Source organism: Salmo trutta, chromosome 28 (assembly GCF_901001165.1).
Source record: "Salmo trutta chromosome 28, fSalTru1.1, whole genome shotgun sequence".
In the NCBI taxonomy this organism is placed as follows: domain Eukaryota; kingdom Metazoa; phylum Chordata; class Actinopteri; order Salmoniformes; family Salmonidae; genus Salmo; species Salmo trutta.
In genome coordinates, this window is record NC_042984.1 from 18,444,512 (window position 1) to 18,465,215 (window position 20,704).

The window sequence follows — 20,704 nt, forward strand, 5'->3', positions numbered from 1 at the left end:
GCCTCTCCCTCCTGCCCTCTTGCTCTCTGTCCATTGTTGGCATCCATTGTTCAAAACAGGTAATCTGACTTTTGACCTATTTATAGGCCTATACTACAGTAAAGCAGTGATTGGTTAGTGATCAGTTAAGCAATTAGTGTTTGCACATGTGAGGAGTGTGTGTGTGAGACCTGGTGAATAAGTGTAGCATTTTGATTGTGTTTGGAAAAGGAAAGCAAGTCACTTCCTGTTAGATTTTTGTGTTTTAGGTAGAGAATTGTGTGTAGTCTTTTGAAAAAAGTGTTTTATGCAATTGACGGCTGAGAAATGGCTTATGGTTTTGGATATTTGGTGTGTAGTTTTGCACTTTGAGTGAGAGGTTTCAAAAATCGTGTGACATGAAAAGATTGTGTGTAAGCAGTTGGAAAAAACTGTAATGACAGTTGATATGTCAGTTTTTGTCTCTAAAGATAAGTGGGTGTAGGGGAAATGAAAAGATCTCAATGGCTCCTAAAATGAACAGAAGCGTGTTACTTACATATGAGCTTTTTTAATATCTTTGCCTTAAAAGGACATTTCCAAAAATACACCTGGAAAAAGAACTTAACTGATAATACCCAGGATATTCTAAGATGGAATGTTTGAGAGTCTCATAATAAAAAGCTATCCCTGATCTCCTAGGCTTCTCTGGTTCCCCCATCCTACACCTTGTACTATGTAAATTAATTCATATAAAAAATCATGTAAATACAAATATTATATTGAAAAAAATATACACATTCTCTAGTTATTCTTGTTATACAGTAATTAGACAATGTGAATTTTGTCAGTTGGCATCCATGTGTTTCAGGATGCTGCTCTGGACATTTTGCTCACTTCAGCATTGTTTTTTGCTAATCATGTCATGACAGTTGTACGCCATGATGTTTTGCTTCTCGTTTATTACATTTTTGTTGTGCCATGCATTTTATTTATAGATTTTGAAGAGGTGCTGGTGCAGGATCTCCGCGCCAGACGCAGTACGCTTGAAGATGTTTTTTGTGTTATGTAAATACATTTGTCATTTTAGAAAATTGAAGCTCATTGTTCATTGCTTCTGTTGTACTTAGTGAACATGAAGTTGGGTCCAATTGGCGTTAAATCATTGGAATGTAACATTGTGTAGTTTTACCTGTTTTATTTTATTAATGGTTGATGCTTGTTTGTGTTGATATTAATTGACAATTTCTTATTTTTACCAAACTATTTTATCTAAAAGCTTTGAATTACTGAATGATAGAGTGACAAGGGACTTGATTTAAAGACACGCAGTCGAAAACAACCATGTGGAAATCTAACTTCAATGCTACTTCGTTAGTGTCACCATAATGAGATCAATTTGGATTGAGTTTGTCGTTTTGTGTCCTTTTATCTTTTGTGCTGTGGGGTAAAGATGAAGGAAAAAATAAAATGGTGATCGTGATTGTCATCATGGTACAGTACTGCATGGCTTTTTTATGCCATTGAGTCATTCCTACATGCAGGGCCTCTATACATCATGATTTCTGATGATTAGGCTGCTGCTTAGAGTGCCATCTGGCAATGCTCTCTCCGTCCACCCACACAAACACCCACATGGTCAGACATTGTGCATGTCTACAGCAGCAGTGTCTAGTGAGCTCTTGCCAGCAGCCCATACTCTATTGAGGCCTTTCCTTTTAAATCTTTCCCTTTGTTGTGAATAGTTGGAATATCATGTGATTTGTCAAAGGGCATGCTTTTGTTATTGTGCCTGAAAATCCTCTGGTTCATCATCATCTGGTATTAAATGATCTAATGGATTGAGACACCTTTTTACTTGTATGCCAATAATTGTATTGCTGGACTGGATTTTACAATGCACAACTGTTCAGTGTTTCAACCTCAAATTCACACCGTCAAAGGGTCAGAATCCATAATTAGGCTACTGTCAATCCATCATTGCCTCAACGCACCCTGTTATGGGACTGCTGTCACATTCGATTATCTGTAGATGTTCAATAATATAGGCTACTAATGTAGCAAAGCAGTTGGGAGCTCATAGGCCTAACGTCTCGAGCACACTGACAGTGTTATTGCATTTTATTACACCAGCTACGTTGATTGCAGCGGCTATTACAGTGCGTTGTGTGGTATATACATTGGATTTATCGAACTTACACCTTGATCACACCGACAGTGTTATTGCGCAAAATGGTAAGCAGCAGCACCTGGATAAGTGTGCAACAAAAGTTCAACATTTCCCCTTCTACTACCATTTCTGTCAAGCCGTCTATGCAAACAGTTTGACGCATACTTTTGATAAATCCAATGTATGCACCACACAGAGCGTCCTACAACTGCCTCTGCAAGCAATGTTGCAAGGAAACGCAGTGTTCATTGGAAATGCAATGATGCTGTCTGTGTGATCGAAGCGTTATTCGTTAAACTGTATGCGTAGATGTCTTGACAGAAATGGTAGCGGAAGGTGAATGTTGAACTTTTGTTGCACACGTATCCAGATGATGCTGCGTACCATTTGGCGCATGACACTGTAGGTATGATCGAGGCTTGCTGTTACTTTTACATAGCACACCCACCTGTGCCAAACGCCTTGATCACACCGACAGTTTTTGGCGCAAAATGGTACGCAGCATCATCTGGATATCTGTATAACTAAAGTTCAACAGTCATCTTCTGCTACCATTTCTGTCAAGCCGTCTGTGCATACAGTTTGATAAATCCAACGTTTGCACTACATAGAGCGCACTGCAACTGCCTCTGCAACTCAATGCTGCAAGGCAAACGCAGCGTTCCATTGAAAATGAATGTACCTCTGGTGTACCAAAATGCAATAACCCTATCCGTGTGAACGAGGCGAAACTGGTCCAGACTTCTTGGCGGAAGCTGTAGTTCGCTATAGGCTCAAAGTGCATTGAAAATCAAATGGAGGAAAAATGTCCTATCGATTGCAACCTGATTTGTCCATCGCTGCTCTATTATAGCCTAGGGCACATCCATATACTAGAGTAGACTGGGGTAAACGTAGACTACATCCCCGCGCTAGTCAAAGTGCAGCAGATGACAGTTTAAGGCGGTGCTTTGCTTAGCTTTTTTTTTTTAATAGCTAGGGAGGGGGAAATCGCTGAGTCGGGCGTGGCAGTCAGCCAATCTTTCTTATTATCTCTGGGTAAATGAAAGCTGACAGCTAGACTACCTTTCTTGCAGCGTCCACAGACAATTTCCGTCGATTTGCTGGGTGTAAAAACGTTGAATTGTGCCTCGATCCTCGCCGAGGAAATATCTTACCGGACGAACGGCACGACAATCCGCTTAAGGACGACAGACAGACAACGCTCATCATCGCGAAATATAGGTAGGCTAATTGATGCTCAAAACAGCCTGATTCAGTACTACTGGCTGTAGTTCAATGACTCCTGTATGCCAGTTTACAACTTTGCATACAGTTATTGCCTGTGAATTTCGTTGCGCCGCTGCCAAGTTTGGGTAAGATATTTCATGGGAGAGACGGTATCCCTCGCCTCGCCCAACTGATCTCAGTTGATTCCATGGTTGGGCAAAACAGGCTACTTTTGAGTGGTAGCCTACTGACACATGCCAATGATGGGTTTCTATATACACTGGATACATCTGCAGCTTCTGTTCCCATGTTTTTCCCCTTTGAAACCTACAGCCTAACCTTTAGACATGCACCTCTTTAGACTATAGTTAACATGGGGCATGTTTTATAGCCTAGTAGGATAGATAATCTACTAAGAATATAAATTGAAAATACTGTTTAAGGTTTACACAGTGTTAAACTTTCACCCGTATGGCTCAATATTGTAGACCAGACAGGTTGGAGACAAGTTTTATAACTGCCTGCAGACAATGTTTGACCTATGGTGGACTCTTGACGCAATCAGCTCTGTCTGGATGGAAAATGCAATTTTGGTTTATATGATTTTCATTAGCAATGTGACATCCTTGCAAATGACTTGACTTTGAATAATAGTTACTTGCCATCTAAATGATTAAAACAGCTGACAAAGCAACACATTGCTCAACACACCGTAACCATGGTTGCACCATTTAAGACATGATGTTTGGCCCTTCTGATATATTTACTTCACTGTGCTTATGTCCCTTGGTATGTGTCTCCTTAATTAAGTTACCTATGGATAAACTAGGTCTTCTGACCATACATTTAGAACATGTTGGCAAGTAGCAGTCATCAAGTTGAACTACATTTTGGGCTTTCATCAGGTTTCCTTTCACATTTAACATTTTTCTGGGTCATGAAAACACAAACAGTCACAGGGATGGTTCTGAAACCTTTCATTTGAAACCACATGGTAATTTTTCTTTGCTAGTGTAGTTTTTGCATTTCCATTCAAGTCAAGTGAGGTCATCAGTTCCTTTTTAAATCTATACCATTTCCTGGTTTCCCTCCTCACCGGAAAATTGGTTGCCAAAAAACAGAAATGTTATCCTCGTTCTGGGGCGAAAGACCGTCTCTTAATGAAAGTGTCATACTTAACCTGCACAGCTAAGTAATCACAGGGAAACACCGAGAGAGGCATTCCTGGTCAGGTCAACCTGTCGGTAAGGAAACAGACTATCTCTACAGATGGATCAGGAAGCGGGTCACACTGTTGCTGCAGAGAAATTAAATTAATCTAATAGGGATCTATAGAGCTGCTAGAGGGATTGTGTGTTTACGATCATGCAATCACACAATCTAAACATTTGATAATTTACTCCCTTTGCCCTGTACACAGATTGTACATTTCAATGGTTTTATAATGGCAGTACAGTAAGAGTAAACAGTTCCTCCAAACATGTGCCAACGCTCAGTGTGAAAGTGGCGTGGTTACTAGAGGGAAGGGTGCACCCTCACAAGTCCAGGCGGGTTTTTTTTCTTCCTGTATTGTACGCACCACAGTGTTCCACGGGACTGCCTCAACACAGCCTGCTGAATAGTATTTTTTTAATGTCATACACTCATTGTTTGGTTAAAAAAAAGGCAACAAGCTGTGCCTCGCCCACATTTGCCAGAAATGTGTGATTCATGCATAAGAGCCAAAGTCTTTCCACTCAAACCCTGCCTGACATCTGGCATTTGTTGTTTACGTCTCATATGTCATTAACCAAGTAAGGGGTGAATATCCAGTGATCCAAACTGTTATCAAGGAGTTGCACTCCAGCTCTGTGGTCAACTGCGGTCAACACTCAAAAAAAATGTAAAAAAAGATGTAGCATAACTCATGTCATAGGCTTTGTTTTATTTTGGATGAACCCTGAGAAGTGACCTTCTGAGCAAAGGGTCCATTTTAGAGCAAGGATATCAAACTCTTTTAACCCCAGGGGGCGAATTCGGTCTTCAATTCGGTCTGGAGAGCCGCACTGAAAATTGGTTATATTTCCTCTCCGTCAAAATGTGCAAAAAAATAGTCCTCTAACCATAGATTTTGGAATGTTCAATGCTCCCTGTCTAGCTTTCATTTTAGTGATTATTACCCAGCTGGACACAGTATGTTTGTAGGTCCATTATCATTTCTACAGTTTATTTAGTTTTAGTCATTTTGCCCCTTTAGTCATTTATTTCCTTCTCAAACCACCTGTGGGCCGGATTAGACCCCGTATGTTTAACACCCCTGATTTAGAGGGAGTATTCCCTTGTTCACAGGATGAGACAGTGGTGTGGGAGGAGAGATGGTGGTGGTGGCGCCGGGGAACACTCATAGCGGCTGGCTGGCTTGGCTGAGGGCTGGCTTGGCTGAGGGCTCCCCCTGCCCTCCCTCCCTCCCGTTAGTCACTCGTGGCAATGCTCTGATGGAGCGTAGCTGATGTAGGGAAACACTTTCCATAGCAGCCAAGCATGTCCTTCTGTCTGCTAACCTACCTGATGTAATTTAGGTGGGTGCTTATATTTGTCCTATTTAACACATGCACAAGTGTGTATTATAACCATGTGTGAATTGGAATAGTTTTTTTGCATATCCCAACTCCCCCTGAGACACCCTCGGAGAGTGGGGCCACATGGTCACGGCCAGGGTCTGCCAATATCAACGGCGATGCTGGAGCAATTAGGGTTAAGTGTCTTGATCAAGGGCACATCGGCAGATTTCTTTCACCACCTCAGCTCTGGGATTCAAACTAGCTACCTTTCAGTTTCTGGCCCAATGGTCTAACCGCTAGGCTACCTGCCACCCAGTATACAAGGGAGTATTAAGAACAGAGGCATTCCACAGGCAGATAAGAACCTGCTGATGTTTCTGATGTGCCTGGATGGATGGTTGCCTGGATCTCCCCCTTTCAGCTCTACCAATCTACTCACCGGTTTATCACAATTGGCATAATCCTGACGTGTGTGTGTGTGTGTGTTTGGGATGGGGGATATGGGGGGGGGGCTCATGATGGGGGGCCAGTTTGGTGCCCTTTTTCGACTTCACATGCCTTTTATATATATAGTACACATTGTTCTGTCTGGTAGTGATTTCAAGTCTGCATGTAAAAATCCTGCATGCAAATATATCTGATCAGGAAGTCGAGAATCAGATTTTACCCAGGTTGCTCTGTCTTAAATCATGGCAGACAAGGATGGTATACCGTCTGTCCAACATAAGGGAATGGAGACATGCATATGTCAGCGTGTTGCTTTGAAGGGCATGAAGAATGGCCATCTGCCAAATTGCCACAGGCAAGGGAACACATCTAGAAGTAGCCTAAAACTAGATTTTACGTGTTTAGAAGCACTTCTTTATTATGCTCTTAGATGTATTTTTTTTGTGCACGTTAGCAGAAATGAGCAGTTCAGATTTGATTCATTATTTGAACTGTATGGTTAAGGCCCTAACAGCAATCCCAAAATGTTGCATTATGTGCAGTATAAAACTAGTCATTGGAGTTGGAAGTTAAAGATTCTTATTTAAAAGGCACTTGCCTGCCATATTCCACTTTTTCCATCAACAAGTGCAGGTTGACATTTATTGTCATGAGTTTTGTCCTGGAGACAGAACTGAGTGATTTCCCCTTAGGCCAGCTGCAAAGTCAAAATGGTCTATATTGTAATGAAAACAAATGTGCTTTTTGGTCTTCATTTAAGATTAGGGTTAGCAGTGCGTTTAGGGTTAGGTTTAAAATCAGATTTTCTGACTTTGTGGCTGTGCTAGCTAGTGACCTCTGCAGAGCTATCTCCCAGATTCATGACAAACAACAATAACCTGCTCAACAAGTGGGCCTTTCCTGTCAATTCTCTACTCCCTCAGCTGATTGGCTGCCTGAACAAAATTGCTAGGCAAAGCTGCTAACCTTTTGAGGAGAATTGAGTTGGGACAGCGTGACCCTTTTGTTGGCACAGAGAGAGACAGTGGTTCCGCGTCACATGTAAAGGAGTGGGCGTTTAGGAGTTGAATTAGGTTTCAGTACTACTCCATGACTTCTGACTGCTGTAGATATATACTGACTCTGGTTGACCTATACTCCTGACGTGGAATTAGGGACTGGAACAATAACCCATTTTTAAATGGAGATTATGGTTAATAAAATAAGTATAATTTGGAAAACTGGGTCAGACATTAAGAACAAAGCTTTGGGGAGACAAACTCTTGAGACGCATGTCTCTGGTGTGTCTGTGGCCTGATACTGCTTATTTAGAGCTTGCTTTGAAGTACAGTGGTCAGAGGTGTGAAGTCTTGCTTGAAGCCGTTTATGCTTAAAGTTGTTACGAGGCTACATCGTTTTGCTCATTGTTGTAATTTTGGAGTGGGAAGAGGGGATTCTGACAAACATTTTCTCTCAATCCTATTAACATCATGACTAAAGGGCATTGAGGGGTATTTGCAAGCCAGAGCTGGCGTTGAACTGTGGTTCATGCCAATTTGCAGATGTAAATCTTATGGGTATAAACAGGCCGTTTCTAACTGGTTTGCATGGGGTTATGATCTGAAGCGTCTTGTGACTTTATTTCTAAACAAAGCCTCGCGAGTTACTACCTAGGACTGTACAGCTTACAATTCTGGTTTGCTGTCTGAGCCGCCTCCATTTCACATTCACACAGAAGACTGATAAGTCGCGTTCCTTCTCCTCTCGCCCTCTGGCAGTTTGTGCAGACGCAGGCAGCATGTCCGCCCCCACAGTCACAGAGTTGAAGGAGCTGAACCCAGTCGACTTCATCCAGCTACAGCAGCACATTGACTGTGAGTACAGACAGACGGGCAGTCTCCTTGCACCCCTTTCCATTTACACCCACACGCTGTCGTATCTGCAAAACGTTGCACCTTTGCGCCCACATTATCTTTCTTGGTAGATCTCTGGATTTAGACATTTTGTCAACATCAATGTTAAGGAACATTTAAAAGAATGGAATTTCAATGCCGTAATAAACCGGCCATGTATGAATGTTGCTATGTAGAATATGCAGTTTTCCGGCTATAGTTTGATATAATTTGTGATTATGCATTCTGTTAGAATCATTACTTCAACAGTGTGATGTTTGTGGTGTGTTTCTTCTCCTCCCAGACTGCAGGCTGAGGGTTAAAGATGTGCTGAGGGAATTTGATGCAGATGGCAGACTGGCCCAGCACAGACATGGAGAGGTGAGAGGAAACCATGGCCAGGTTGATACTGACCCCACAACTCATGTCCGGGGTACATATTACAGTTTGTGCTCATGTGATACCCTCAAACAAATAATTAGTTTCTTAATAGTAACACTAATTAATTAAAACATTTATCATGTTTTTAAATGTGACAACACTGCAAGAGAACTTATATAAATCCAATCAATTAGGAGAGATGTCTTCAGGGGTTAATGAATTTACAAGCAGCTGAAGTTGCTAAAATAAATGACCTTTTCAGTTGTGCCAGTTCTGTAAGGGCTGTGTGAGTGACATGCTGGCCTCATGCAGAGTAAGCCATTAGGTGATTTTAACTGGACAGTTTCTGATATCTGCAGTTGGATTAGGGTAATTCCCATCTTCCAAGAGGAATAAAAACAGTGGTAGACTAGCAGTAATTTAGGGGCAACCATGGGTTACAGAAAGAAAGACATTTTGCAATGAGGATAATGACAAAGCCACACCCTCTCAGTACTGTAATTATCAAGGAAGTGGAAAATCTGACAAATGGCACAGAATATTTTTGGCGTGGTTATCTAATCCCCTTGTTTTCTCCTCTAGACCAGTCTCCTTAACATCGAGGTTGGGCTGAATCCATACTTTATCACTGTGGTAGTTATGTAGTGTATCACCCAGGGGAAAGCAACCACAACCAGAAATGGGTTTGTGGTTCAGTATTCCAGAGGGAGTTCTGATTTGAAACCCTTAAGCATATTACTCCCCCTACATTTTTCCAGAAAAATCAGGTGGCACAAATAATTGAAATGGGGTCTTTATGGGTATCTGCTAACTTGTTGTATTCTGACAACGTCAGGAAGTTATGCACCAAACCCCTTATTGTACAATCTAGAACAGGGTTTGCCAAATGGCAGCCTTTGGCTATATTTTATTTGCCCCCACATTATAAATACGTATACAGTGCCTTCAGAAAGTATTCACACCCCTCGAATTTTCCACATTGTTACAGCCTGCATTTAAAATGGATCCAAGTTTTGTCACTGGCCTACACACAATACCCCATAATGTCAAAGTGGTTGAAAAATGACTCTTACAAATTAATAAAAAATGAAAAGCTGAAATGTTTTAGTCAACTGTTCACCCCCTTTCATGGCAAACCTGAATAAGTTCAGGAGTAAAGTGTAGCTTAACAAGTCACATGTAGACTGGACCCAGTGTGCAACAAGTGTTCAACATGATTTTACAATGACTACCTTATCTGTACACCACACATTATCTGTAAGGTCCCTCAATCGAGCAGTGACTTTCAAACGGATTCAACAACAAAGACCAGGAAGGCTTTCCAATGCCTCGCAAAGGGCACCTATTGGTAAATGGGTCAAAAAAAAAGACCGCTATTTACACTTTGGATGGTGCATCAATACACCCAGTAGCTACAAAGATACAGGCGTCCTTCCTAAATCAATACCGGAGAGAAAGGACACCGCTCAGGGATTTCACCATGAGGCCAATGGGGACTTTAAAAACACAAGATCAACATTGTAGTTACTCCACAATACTAACCTAACTGACAGTGAGAACAAGGCTGTAGAATAAAAATATTCCAAAACATTCATCCTGTTTGCAACACAGCACTAAAGTAATACTGAAAAAAGGGGCAAAGCAATTAACTTTGTCCTGAATACAAAGTATTGATTTGCCCCAAACATAACATTACAGAGTACCACAACATTTTTTCAAGCATAGTGGTGGCTGCATCATGTTATGGATATGCTTATAATCAAGGACTGGGGAGTTTTTCCTGGATACATTTTTTTGCTAAACACAGGCAAAGTCCTAGAGGAAAACCTGGTTTAGTCTGTTTTCCACCAGACACTGGGAGATTAACCTTTCAGCAGGACAATAGCCTAAAACACAAGGCTACATCTACACGAGTTGCATACCAAGAAGATAGTGAATGTTCCTGAGTGGCAGTGTTAGTTTTTACTTAAATCTGTTTGAAAATCTATGACACGACTTAAATGATTGGCATGCTATGATCATCCAATTTGACAGAGCTTGAATAATTTTGAAAAGAATGGGCAAATGTTGGGCAAATGTTGTACAATCCAGGTGTGCAAAACTCTTAGACTTACCCAGAAAGCCTCAGCCGTGGTCACTGCCAAAGGGGATTAACACTGTCTTGTGGGAACATGACAAACTCAAAATGTCACTCAAAGGGAACTAACAAAGAAAATCACTGACAACCAAACAAAAAGGGGTTCTGAAACACACACGTGTGGGTGCCCACTGAAAGTTGCCAAAGCCACTCATAAGGGGTTCTGAAAGACACCCACCATGGATTCCCACTAGGTTTGCCTCCAAAAAGACAAAGAAACTCACAACTTAGGATGGGAAGTAAAAAGAATATAGTGCAAAACAAACAGGGGAAACCAAAAATAGGCTTCTTTCAAACTTATATAGGTTGCACTTGGCCTCACACATCAGCTGCCGTAAAGTTTAGCTCTCCCAACATCTCTCCAGCTCAACTAGAACACTGGGCCAGCCACTCCTTATATAGCACCTGGGCCAACACAGGTGAAACACCTTCCCACTAACGAGATGGAAACCAGCACAGGTGTAACACATACTGACTAGCGAGGTGACACCAATTTATGTGCTATACGTGCTAAAAGTCCAACCTCATTACATAAATGGAAAAACCAAAACCTGTAACAACATGTATTGACTCAGGGATGTGAATACTTTTCCAAAAATGTTCAAAACATGTGATCACTTTGTCATTATGGGGTATTGTGTGTAGATGGGTCAGGGGGAACAATTAATTTAATCATTTTAGAATTCAGGTTGTAACACATCAAAAATGTGGAATAAGTCAAGGGGCATGAATACTTTCTGAAGGCGCTGTATATATTTCTTATGGTTGGACATGAAAGACTGTAAAACCGGCAGCAAATTAGCTCCAAGTGATTTTAATTTTGGAAATCTGTTCCAAAGTATTCCCACGTATAATAGAGATACAGTGCCTTCAGAAAGTATTCGTACCACTTGACTTAGTCCACATTTTGTTTTTACGGCCTGAATTCAAATTGATTCAATTGATTTTGTTCTTACCCATCTACACACCATACCCCATAATGAAAAAGTAAAAACATATATTTTTTGCAAATTTATTGAAAATGAAATACAGAAATATCTTATTTACATAAGTATTTACACCCCTGAGTCAATACATTTTAGAATCACCTTTGGCAGCGATTACAGCTGTCTTTCTGGGGAAGTCTCTAAGAGCTTTGCACACCAGGATTGTACAATATTTGCACATTATTCTTTTTAAAATTCTTCAAGCTCTGTTAAGTTGGTTGTTGATCATTGCTAGACATCCATTTTCAAGTCTTGCCATAGATTTTCAATCCGATTTAAGTAAAAACTGTAACTAGGCCACTCAGAGACATTCAATGTCATCTTGGTAAGCAACTCCAGTGTACAGTATATTTGGCCTTGTCTTTTAGGTTATTGTCCTGCTGAAAGGAAAATTTCCCAGTCTTTTGGAAAGCAAACTGAACCAGGTTTTCCTCTAGGATTGTGTCTGCTTGGCTCTACTCAGTGATGTGATTTTTATTTTTACCCATCTACCAATAAGTGCCCTTCTTCTCTCTGGTCTTTGTGGTTGAATCTGTGTTTGAAATTCACAGCAATGAAATTATTGTTTTTGTCAAATATTATATCTGTTTGGGCATCTTGCGGTGCATTAGCAGTCTACAAATTACAGTGTCTTTGGAAAATATTCAGACCCCTTGACTTTTTCCACATTTTGTTACGTTACCGCCTTTTTCTAAAATTGATTAAAAAAACAACATGTATTCTCATTCATCTACACACAATACCCCATAATGACGAAGCAAAAACAGGTTTGTAGACATTTTTGCAAATGTATAATAAAAAAGAACTATCACTTTTACATATGTATTCAGACCCTTTACTCAGTACTTTGAAGCAGCTTTGGCAGCGATTACAGCCTCGAGTCTTCTTGAGTATGACGCTACAAGCTTGGCACACCTGTATTTGGGGAGTTTCTCCCATTCTTCTCTGCAGACCCTCTCAAGTTCTGTCAGGTTGGATGGGGAGCGTCGCTGCACAGCTATTTTCAGGTCTCTCCAGAGATGTTCGATCTGATCCGCGCTCTGTCTGGGCCGCTCATGGACATTCAGAAACTTGTCAAGAAGCCACTCCTGTGTTGTCTTGGCTGTGTGCTTAGGGTCGTTGTCCTGTTGGAGGGTGAACCTTCGCCCCCCAGTCTGAGGTCCTGAGCGCTCTGGAGCAGGTTTTCATCAAGGATCTCTCTGTACTTTGCTCTATTCATCTTTCCCTCAATCCTGACCAGTCTCCCAGTCCCTGCTGCTGAAAAACATCCCCACAGCATGATGCTGCCAACACCATGCTTCACCGTAGGGATGGTGCCAGGTTTCCTACAAACTTGACGTTTGGCATTCAGTCCAAATAGTTCAATCTTGGTTTAATCAGACCAGAGAATCTTGTTTCTCATGGTCTGAGTCCTTTAGGTGCCTTTTGGCAAACTCCAAGCGGGCTGTCATGTGCCTTTTACTAAGGAATGGCTTCCATCTGGCCACTCTACCATAAAGAGTGCTGCAGAGATGGTTAACCTGGAACTCAGGAGCTATGTAAGAGTGATCATCGGGTTCTTGGTCACCTCCCTGACTAAGGCCCTTCTCCCCTGATTGCTCAGTTTGGCTGGGCAGCCAGCTCTAGGAAGAGTCTTGGTGGTTCAAAACTTCTTCCATTTAAGAATGATTGAGGCCACTGTGTTCTTGGGGACCTTCAATGCTGCAGAATTTTTTTGGACCCTTCCCCAGATCTGTGCGTTGACACAATCCTGCCTCGGAGCTCTACGGACAATTCCTTCAACCTTATGGCTTGGTTTTTGCTTTGACATGCACTGTCAACTGTGGGACCTTATATAGACAGGAGTCTGCCTTTTAAAATGAATGTTCAATCAACTGAATTTACCACAGGTGGACTCAAGTTGTAGAAACATCTCAAGGAAGATAATTGGAAACATGATGCACCTGAGCTCCATTTCATAGCAAAGGGTCTGAATACTTATGTAAATAAGGTATTTCTGTTTTTTATTTGTAATAAATGTGCAAAAATGTCTAAACCTGTTTTTGCCTTGTCGTTGTGGGCTATTGTGTGTAGATTGATGAGGGAAAACATGTATTTAATCAGTTTTAGAATAAGGCTGAAACGTAACAAAATGTGGAAAAAGTCAAGGGGTCTGAATACTTTCCGAATGCACTGTATTTGTAATTATGTTCTGGCCCACTGACCATCCGCTCAATAAAATATGTAGTTGATGATTCTGCTCTAGGAATTAGTCTTCTCACCTAAATCACTCTGCTCTGAATCAGACTGTTTTGATGGCTATTTTAGAAACCATCCATCTCCCATCTTCTGTTCCAGTGTATCAATGAGGAAGGCTTCCGTCTCTTCCTGAAGACCTATTTGGAGGTTGAGGACTTCCCTAAGGATCTCTGCCAGCGCCTGTTCCAATCCTTCCAGAGCGGAACCGAACTGGACGGGCAGGACAACGCCAGTATGTTTATTTGCTCATGTGTAGAATACCTCTGGAATACCATGTGTTGGCTTATTTTGTTGTCTATAGTTTAATCATCAGTTTCACTTTTGCTATGTGTTGTTTTTTTTAATCAAAGTCCACAGACTGAACCTGAATATGTAGCTATACTGTGTGTATTCACTTCACCATCCTCCTCCCCCTCCTTGTCCTCCTCCTCTCCTTTAGAAGAGGTCTTTCTGAAGGACGTTTCGTGTTACTTCTCTCTGTTGGAGGATGGCCAGCCCAGAGACAAGCTGGAGTGTGAGTCTATATCCTATTTTCTCCACTGCGTAGCAGCTTCTTGTTGCGGTCTATTTTTATAGATATTTGTTTGAGTGGCTTTTCAAGATTTTTATATGCACATTCTTCCCTCAGTTGCTTTCAAACTGTATGACAGAGATGGCAATGGAGTCCTTGACAGCTCTGTAAGTCAATTTGTAATATTTTTTTGTGATCTACAAAGAATAAACTACACCCCCCTAGGTATTATCCCAGTTTCCCCATTTCAATATAATAACATGTAATGACTGGCTGTTGTTGCAGGAGACATCACCTTATACCCTTTCATTTTTACAGTACCAGTCAAAAATTGACACACCTACTCATTCAAGGGTTTTTATGTATTTTTACTATTTTCTACATTGTACAATAATAGTGAAGACATCAAAGCTATGAAATAACACATATGGAATCATGTAGTAACAAAAAAGTGTTAAACAAATCAAAATATATTTTATATTTGAGATTCTTCAAAGTAGCCACCCTTTGCCTTGATGACAGCTTTGCACATGCTTGGCATTCTCTCAACCAGCTTCACCTGGAACTCTTTTCCAACAGTCTTGAAGGAGTTCCCATATATGCTGAGCACTTGTTGGCTGCTTTTCCTTCACTTTGCGGTCCAACTCATCCCAAACCATCTCAATTGGGTTGAGGTCGGGTGATTGTAGAGGCCAGGTCATCTGATGCAGCACTCCATCACTCTCCTTCTTGGTCAAATAGCCCTTACACAGCCTGGAGGTGTGTTGGGTCATTGTCCTGTTGAAAAATAAATGATAGTCCCACTAAGCGCAAACCAGATGGGATAGCATATCGCTGCAGAATGCTGTGGTAGCCATGCTGGTTAAGTGTGCCTTGAATTCTAAATAAATCACAGACAGTGTCACCAGCAAAGCACCATCACACCTCCTCCTCCATGCTTCACGGTGGGAACCACACATGCGGAAACCATCCGTTCACCTACTCTGCGTCTCACAAAGACACGGTGATTGGAATGAACAATCTTAAATTTGGACTCAAGGACAGATTTCCAACGGTCTAATGTCCATTGCTCGTGTTTCTTGGCCCAAGCAAGTCTCTTCTTCTTATTGGTGTCCTTTAGTAGTGGTTTCTTTGCAGCAATTCAACCATGAAGGCCTGATTCACGCAGTTTCCTCTGAACAGTTGATGTTGAGATGTCTGTTACTTGAACTCTGTGAATAATTTATTTGGGCTGCAATGTCTGAGGCTGGTAACTCTAATGAACTTATCCTCTGCATCACACGTAACTCTGGGTCTTCCTTTCCTGTGGCGGTCCTCATGAGAGCCAGTTTCATCATAGCGCTTGATGGTTTTTGCGAGAGCACTTGAAGAAACTTTCAAAGTTCTTGAAATTTTACGGATTGACTGACCTTCATGTCTTAAAGTAATGATGGACTGTCGTTTCTCTTTGCTTTTTTGAGCTGTTCTTGTCATAATATGGACTTGGTCTTTTACCAAATAGGGCTATCTTCTGTATACCCTACCTTGTCACAACACAACTGATTTGGTTCAAGCATATTAAGAAGGAAAGGAATTCCACAGATTAACTTTTAACAAGGAACACCTGTTAATTGAAATGCATTCCAGGTGACTACCTCATGAAGCTGGTTGAGAGAATGCCAAGAGTGTGCAAAGCTGTCATCAAGGCAAAGGGTGGCTACTTTGAAGAATCTCAAATATAAAACATGATTCCATGTGTGTTATTTCATAGTTTTGATGTCTTCACTATTATTCTACAATGTAGAAAATAGTACAAATAAAGAAAAACCCTTGAATGAGTAGCTGTGTCCAAACTTTTGACTGGTAATGTATATCAGGTCTTCTCATAAGAATAACTGATACTCTTCTTCCTATAGGAGGTGGACCGGATCATTGCTCAGATGATGCACGCTGCAGATTACCTGGACTGGGATGTGTCAGAGCTGAGACCAGTAAGTGTGGCCAAATGTGGGATGTCCCTTACAATTACTGACTATCAGAGGAGAAAATATTTTTTTTAATGAAGCCTTCTGCAAATATCTGCTGAACAAACACCTCCCAAGAATACTAATTTAGATGCTAAGCTAGAATGCACTTTGGTTTGTTCAGGTTCTGAAGGACATGATGACAGCCATCGACGCCGACAGCAGTAACACGGTCTCTCTGGATGAGTGGGTGGAAGGCGGAATGAACAACGTCCCTCTGCTGGTATTACTTGGGCTGAAGGTGGGTGAACCATGTTCCCCTTCTGGGTTGTGTTCATTAGGGACAAAATGGAAGAAACAGGGAGGGACTACTTGGATTTCCAATAAGAAATGCTGGTTGCCCTTGCAGAAATGGTTTGATACATTTTGCCCAAATGAATAAGACCCCAATGTCACTGGGGCTGAAGGTGGAAAAGGGACCATCCATCATTCCTTCCCCTTTTATTGCATCAACAAAGGTTTCCTGTGCAGGCCGGGAGGAGTACACATGATGCATCCTCTGTTATATGCTGAGTGTAAAAAAACATTAAGGACAACTGCTCTTTCTATGGTATATAGACTGACCAGGTGAATCCAGGTGAAAGCTCTGATCCTTAATTGATGTCACTTGTTAAATCCACTTCAATCAGTGTAGATGAGTAGGAGGGGACAGGTTAAAGGAGGATTTTAAGCATTGAAACAATTGAGACATGAATTGTGTTTGTGTGCCATTCAGAGGGTGAATGGTGCAAGACAAAACATATAAGTGTCTTTGAACAGGGTATGGTTGTAGGTACCAGGTGCACCGGTTTGTATCAAGAACTGCAATGCTGCTGGGTGTTTCACGCTCAACAGTTTCCTGTGTGTATCAAGATTGGTCCCCCACCCCAAGGACATCCATGAAGGTCAACATGGGCCAGCATCCCTGTGGAACGCTTTCGACACCTTGTAGACTCCATGCCCCAAAGTTATTGGGGGGGGGGGGGTCTTAATGTTTTGATCACGCAGTACATTTCCTAATGTGTCTTTGTAATGATAATGTACTACTGTATTTGTACCTTTAGAAATATGCTCAGCCGGTGTCTGCAGTTCCTCCTTTCGTCTTCCTCACTCACACACATACAGTACATGCTCTCTCTCTCTTTCTGTCACTCTGTATGTTGCTCTCCTTCTGCTCTTACCTCTGTGCACCACCCTTCTGTTGACTCAGTGCTGCAGGTGTGCTAATGTCACCTCTTTCACAAACACATCTATCTCTGCACCACCAGAGAGAGTTAGAGGAAGTGGGAAAAAGCCTATCTATTATTCTCATCCTCAACTCCATCTAACCTCACCCTCTGCATCAATTAGTAGCAACTGCAATGGAAAGGAAGAACATAAACATTCATTGTTACAGTATAAAGAGAAAGTTATTATTTTTAGAACAATGAAACTAAATGGGGTGCCATTTTCTTTTGAGTCATTTAGCAGACGTGCTTATCCAGAGCGACTTACAGTAGTGAGTGGATCCATTTTAATTTGTACTGGTCACCCGTGGGAATCGAACCCACAGTCCTGACGTTGCAAGTGCCATACTCTATCAAGCCACATGGGACCACTGTCACTCTTGTCTCCCAAGTTCTGAGATCTGGAAATACTAGCGTCTGAGAAAATATCTTGGTACAGGGGGTATGCTTACTTATTGAACATGTAGCTTACTTTTGGTTCTGTATCTGGCTGCCTTACAAAGATCTGAACTGTAAACTGGTCTTTCTCATGCCCCTACAACAATGCCAGGTACTTCCCCTCAGGCTATTTCTGGCCACCAATGAAAATACCATGGAGGCCTTCATCCAGCACTCTCACATTGCTGTGTGCTGATTTTAGGAGCTATGCTTCATACACATACACTGACTGAAAGTCTGGCTCTGAGCTGAGGCACCATGAGTCATTTAAACCAATGTTTGTAAAATACTTTTTTACTGTGTATTTGTGTCTATAATCTGGAAAAGAGCATATACAATCTGTGACCTTGTTACTGTATAATCTTTTGCAGCAAACATTGGTGTTGATGTAGTATTGCATAGGAAGGGCTTATATTTACCCAAGGAGATTCCATGGAAATATGGTAGAAATGTACATTCCATTCCTCATTTAATTATGCAGTATAGTTTCCTTTCAGCATAATTCTGATAGATGGGATCATGGCATGCAAAGGCCATTCAAAAGCCAACACTGAACTGTCATTCCAGGAGAGTCATCTGAGGCGATTTATGTTTGTTGCTAACAGCATCACTAATAGCCCCAATCTCCAACCATGAGGCAATATTGGAATGAAATGTGTATCAATGCTGCATTGCTTACATAATGTTTTCCAAATATGAGATCAGACATTTATCCTTAGATTCAGTGTTTGTTTTAGGAGTGTGCAAAAATTGTCAAAATAGTTTGACATAAAAGATAAAAAAGCACGTTTTTAAATAGTTTATTATACGATATGTATTTTCTCCCCCACTATCTACCCACAGATGACTCAGAAGGATGGGCAGCACCTATGGAGGATGAAAAATTACAACAAGCCTGTCTACTGCAACGTGTGTCAGAGCATGCTGCTAGGACTGAGGAAACAGGGGCTTTGCTGCACCTGTGAGTGTCATTGTCTGGTCTCACCACTAGAGGGAAATACAACTTAACTTCCTCAATCCACTCAAAGCAACAACAAAAAATTACCAGGAAGACACCTATCCTGAACTTACAATTAAAAGCAAGTTAGTGGAATCTCATTCTCATAATCAGATGATGTCAACATGTACCACTAGATAACCATAATGACCTATGACATCCCCACATTATATTTCCATAGGAAAAACTATAGGGGTGTGGTTTGTTTACTTAATTGTCAGCCTTGTATATCTTGTCTTGATTAACATGATTCATTAAACAAGAGAAAAACAATAATAGTTGAAAACACAATGGAGACATGTAACACATTGTTTACTTGTCTTTGTTTTCAAGGTTGTAAATACACGGTCCATGGACGCTGTGCCAACAGAAACCCAGCTCCCTGTACCAGGACCTATGTCAAGTCTAAGAAAGACACGGGAGTATGATAGTTTTTTTTCAAACATTTTACAATGGCATTTGCAGTTATATTAATATTTCCAATGCCTCTTCATTCTTAGTGTATGTTGTAATGTGAATTTCTAAGACATTCTCTTTGTCCCTGTGCATGTATGTCAGTCTTGCATCTGACTCTGCCTGTGTCTCCTGCCTCAGGTTCCAACCCATGACTGGGTCAGTGGGAACTGTGACTCTGGGAAGTGTGACAAGTGTCAGAAGAAGATCAAGAGTTATCACGGGCTGACGGGCAAACACTGTGTCTGGTGCCACTCCATGGTGATGAGGGAGGGCTCCTGAGTAGCCCTGTGGTGGGGAGAGTTAGGCCCCTTTACGTTATTAGGCCTGTCTTTTCTTCCACGCAGAATATTTACATATTACAATCTGTTGTTCAATCTGTTCATGGAGTGGTCTTGCAAGAGCTATGTCTGGAACTACAGTACCAGTCAAAAGTTTGGACACACCTATTCATTCAAGGGTTTTTCTTTATTTTTACCGTTTTCTACATTGTAGAATAATAGTGAAGACAAACTATAAAATAACACATATGGAATCATGTAGTAACCAAAAAAGTGTTAAACAAATCAAAATGTATTTTATATTAGAGATTCTTCAAAGTAGCCACACTTTTCCTTGATGACAGCTTTGCACACTCTTGGCATTCTCTCAACCAGCTTTGAGGTAGTCACCTGTAATGCATTTCAATTAACAGGTGTGCCTATTTAAAAGTTAATTTGTGGAATTTTTTTCCTTAATGCATTTGAGCCAATCAGTGTTGTGACAAGGTAGGGGTGGTATACACAAGATAGCCCTATTTTGTAAAATACCAAGTCCATATTATGGCAAGAACAGCTCAACTAAGCAAAGAGAAACGTCCATCATTACTTTAAGACATGAAGGTCAGTCAATCTGGAAAATTTCAAGAACTTTGAAAGTTTCTTCAAGAGCTGTTGCAAAAAAAGAATCAAGCGCTATTATGAAACTGGCTCTCATGAGGACCACCACAGGAAAGGAAGACCCAGAGTTACGTCTGCTGCATAGGATAAGTTCATTAGAGTTACCAGCCACAGAAATTGCAGCCCAAATAAATGCGTCAGAGTTCAAGTAACAGACACATCTCAACATCAACTGTTCAGAGGAGACTGCGTGAATCCGGCCTTCATGGTTGAATTGCTGCA

General features: G+C 41.2%; 1 protein-coding gene across 3 annotated transcripts in view; it reads left to right on the plus strand.

Moving 5' to 3' along the window:
* Positions 1-3,094: 3,094 nt before the first annotated feature.
* Positions 3,095-20,704, plus strand: part of LOC115165666 (diacylglycerol kinase alpha) — a 43,365-nt gene continuing 25,755 nt past the window's right edge. The window contains exons 1-11 of one of the 3 annotated variants that reach the window (XM_029718930.1): positions 3,095-3,352; positions 8,082-8,177; positions 8,500-8,576; positions 14,037-14,169; positions 14,377-14,451; positions 14,566-14,615; positions 16,344-16,418; positions 16,576-16,692; positions 18,938-19,055; positions 19,425-19,513; positions 19,686-19,805. In XM_029718930.1, the coding sequence (XP_029574790.1) occupies positions 8,102-8,177; positions 8,500-8,576; positions 14,037-14,169; positions 14,377-14,451; positions 14,566-14,615; positions 16,344-16,418; positions 16,576-16,692; positions 18,938-19,055; positions 19,425-19,513; positions 19,686-19,805 (930 nt within the window). In that variant the 5' untranslated portion in view covers positions 3,095-3,352; positions 8,082-8,101. Of the gene's footprint in view, positions 3,353-8,081; positions 8,178-8,499; positions 8,577-14,036; positions 14,170-14,376; positions 14,452-14,565; positions 14,616-16,343; positions 16,419-16,575; positions 16,693-18,937; positions 19,056-19,149; positions 19,178-19,424; positions 19,514-19,685; positions 19,806-20,704 lie in introns of those variants that run through there. The other 2 variants (XM_029718931.1, XM_029718932.1) reach the window with 2 other exon arrangements.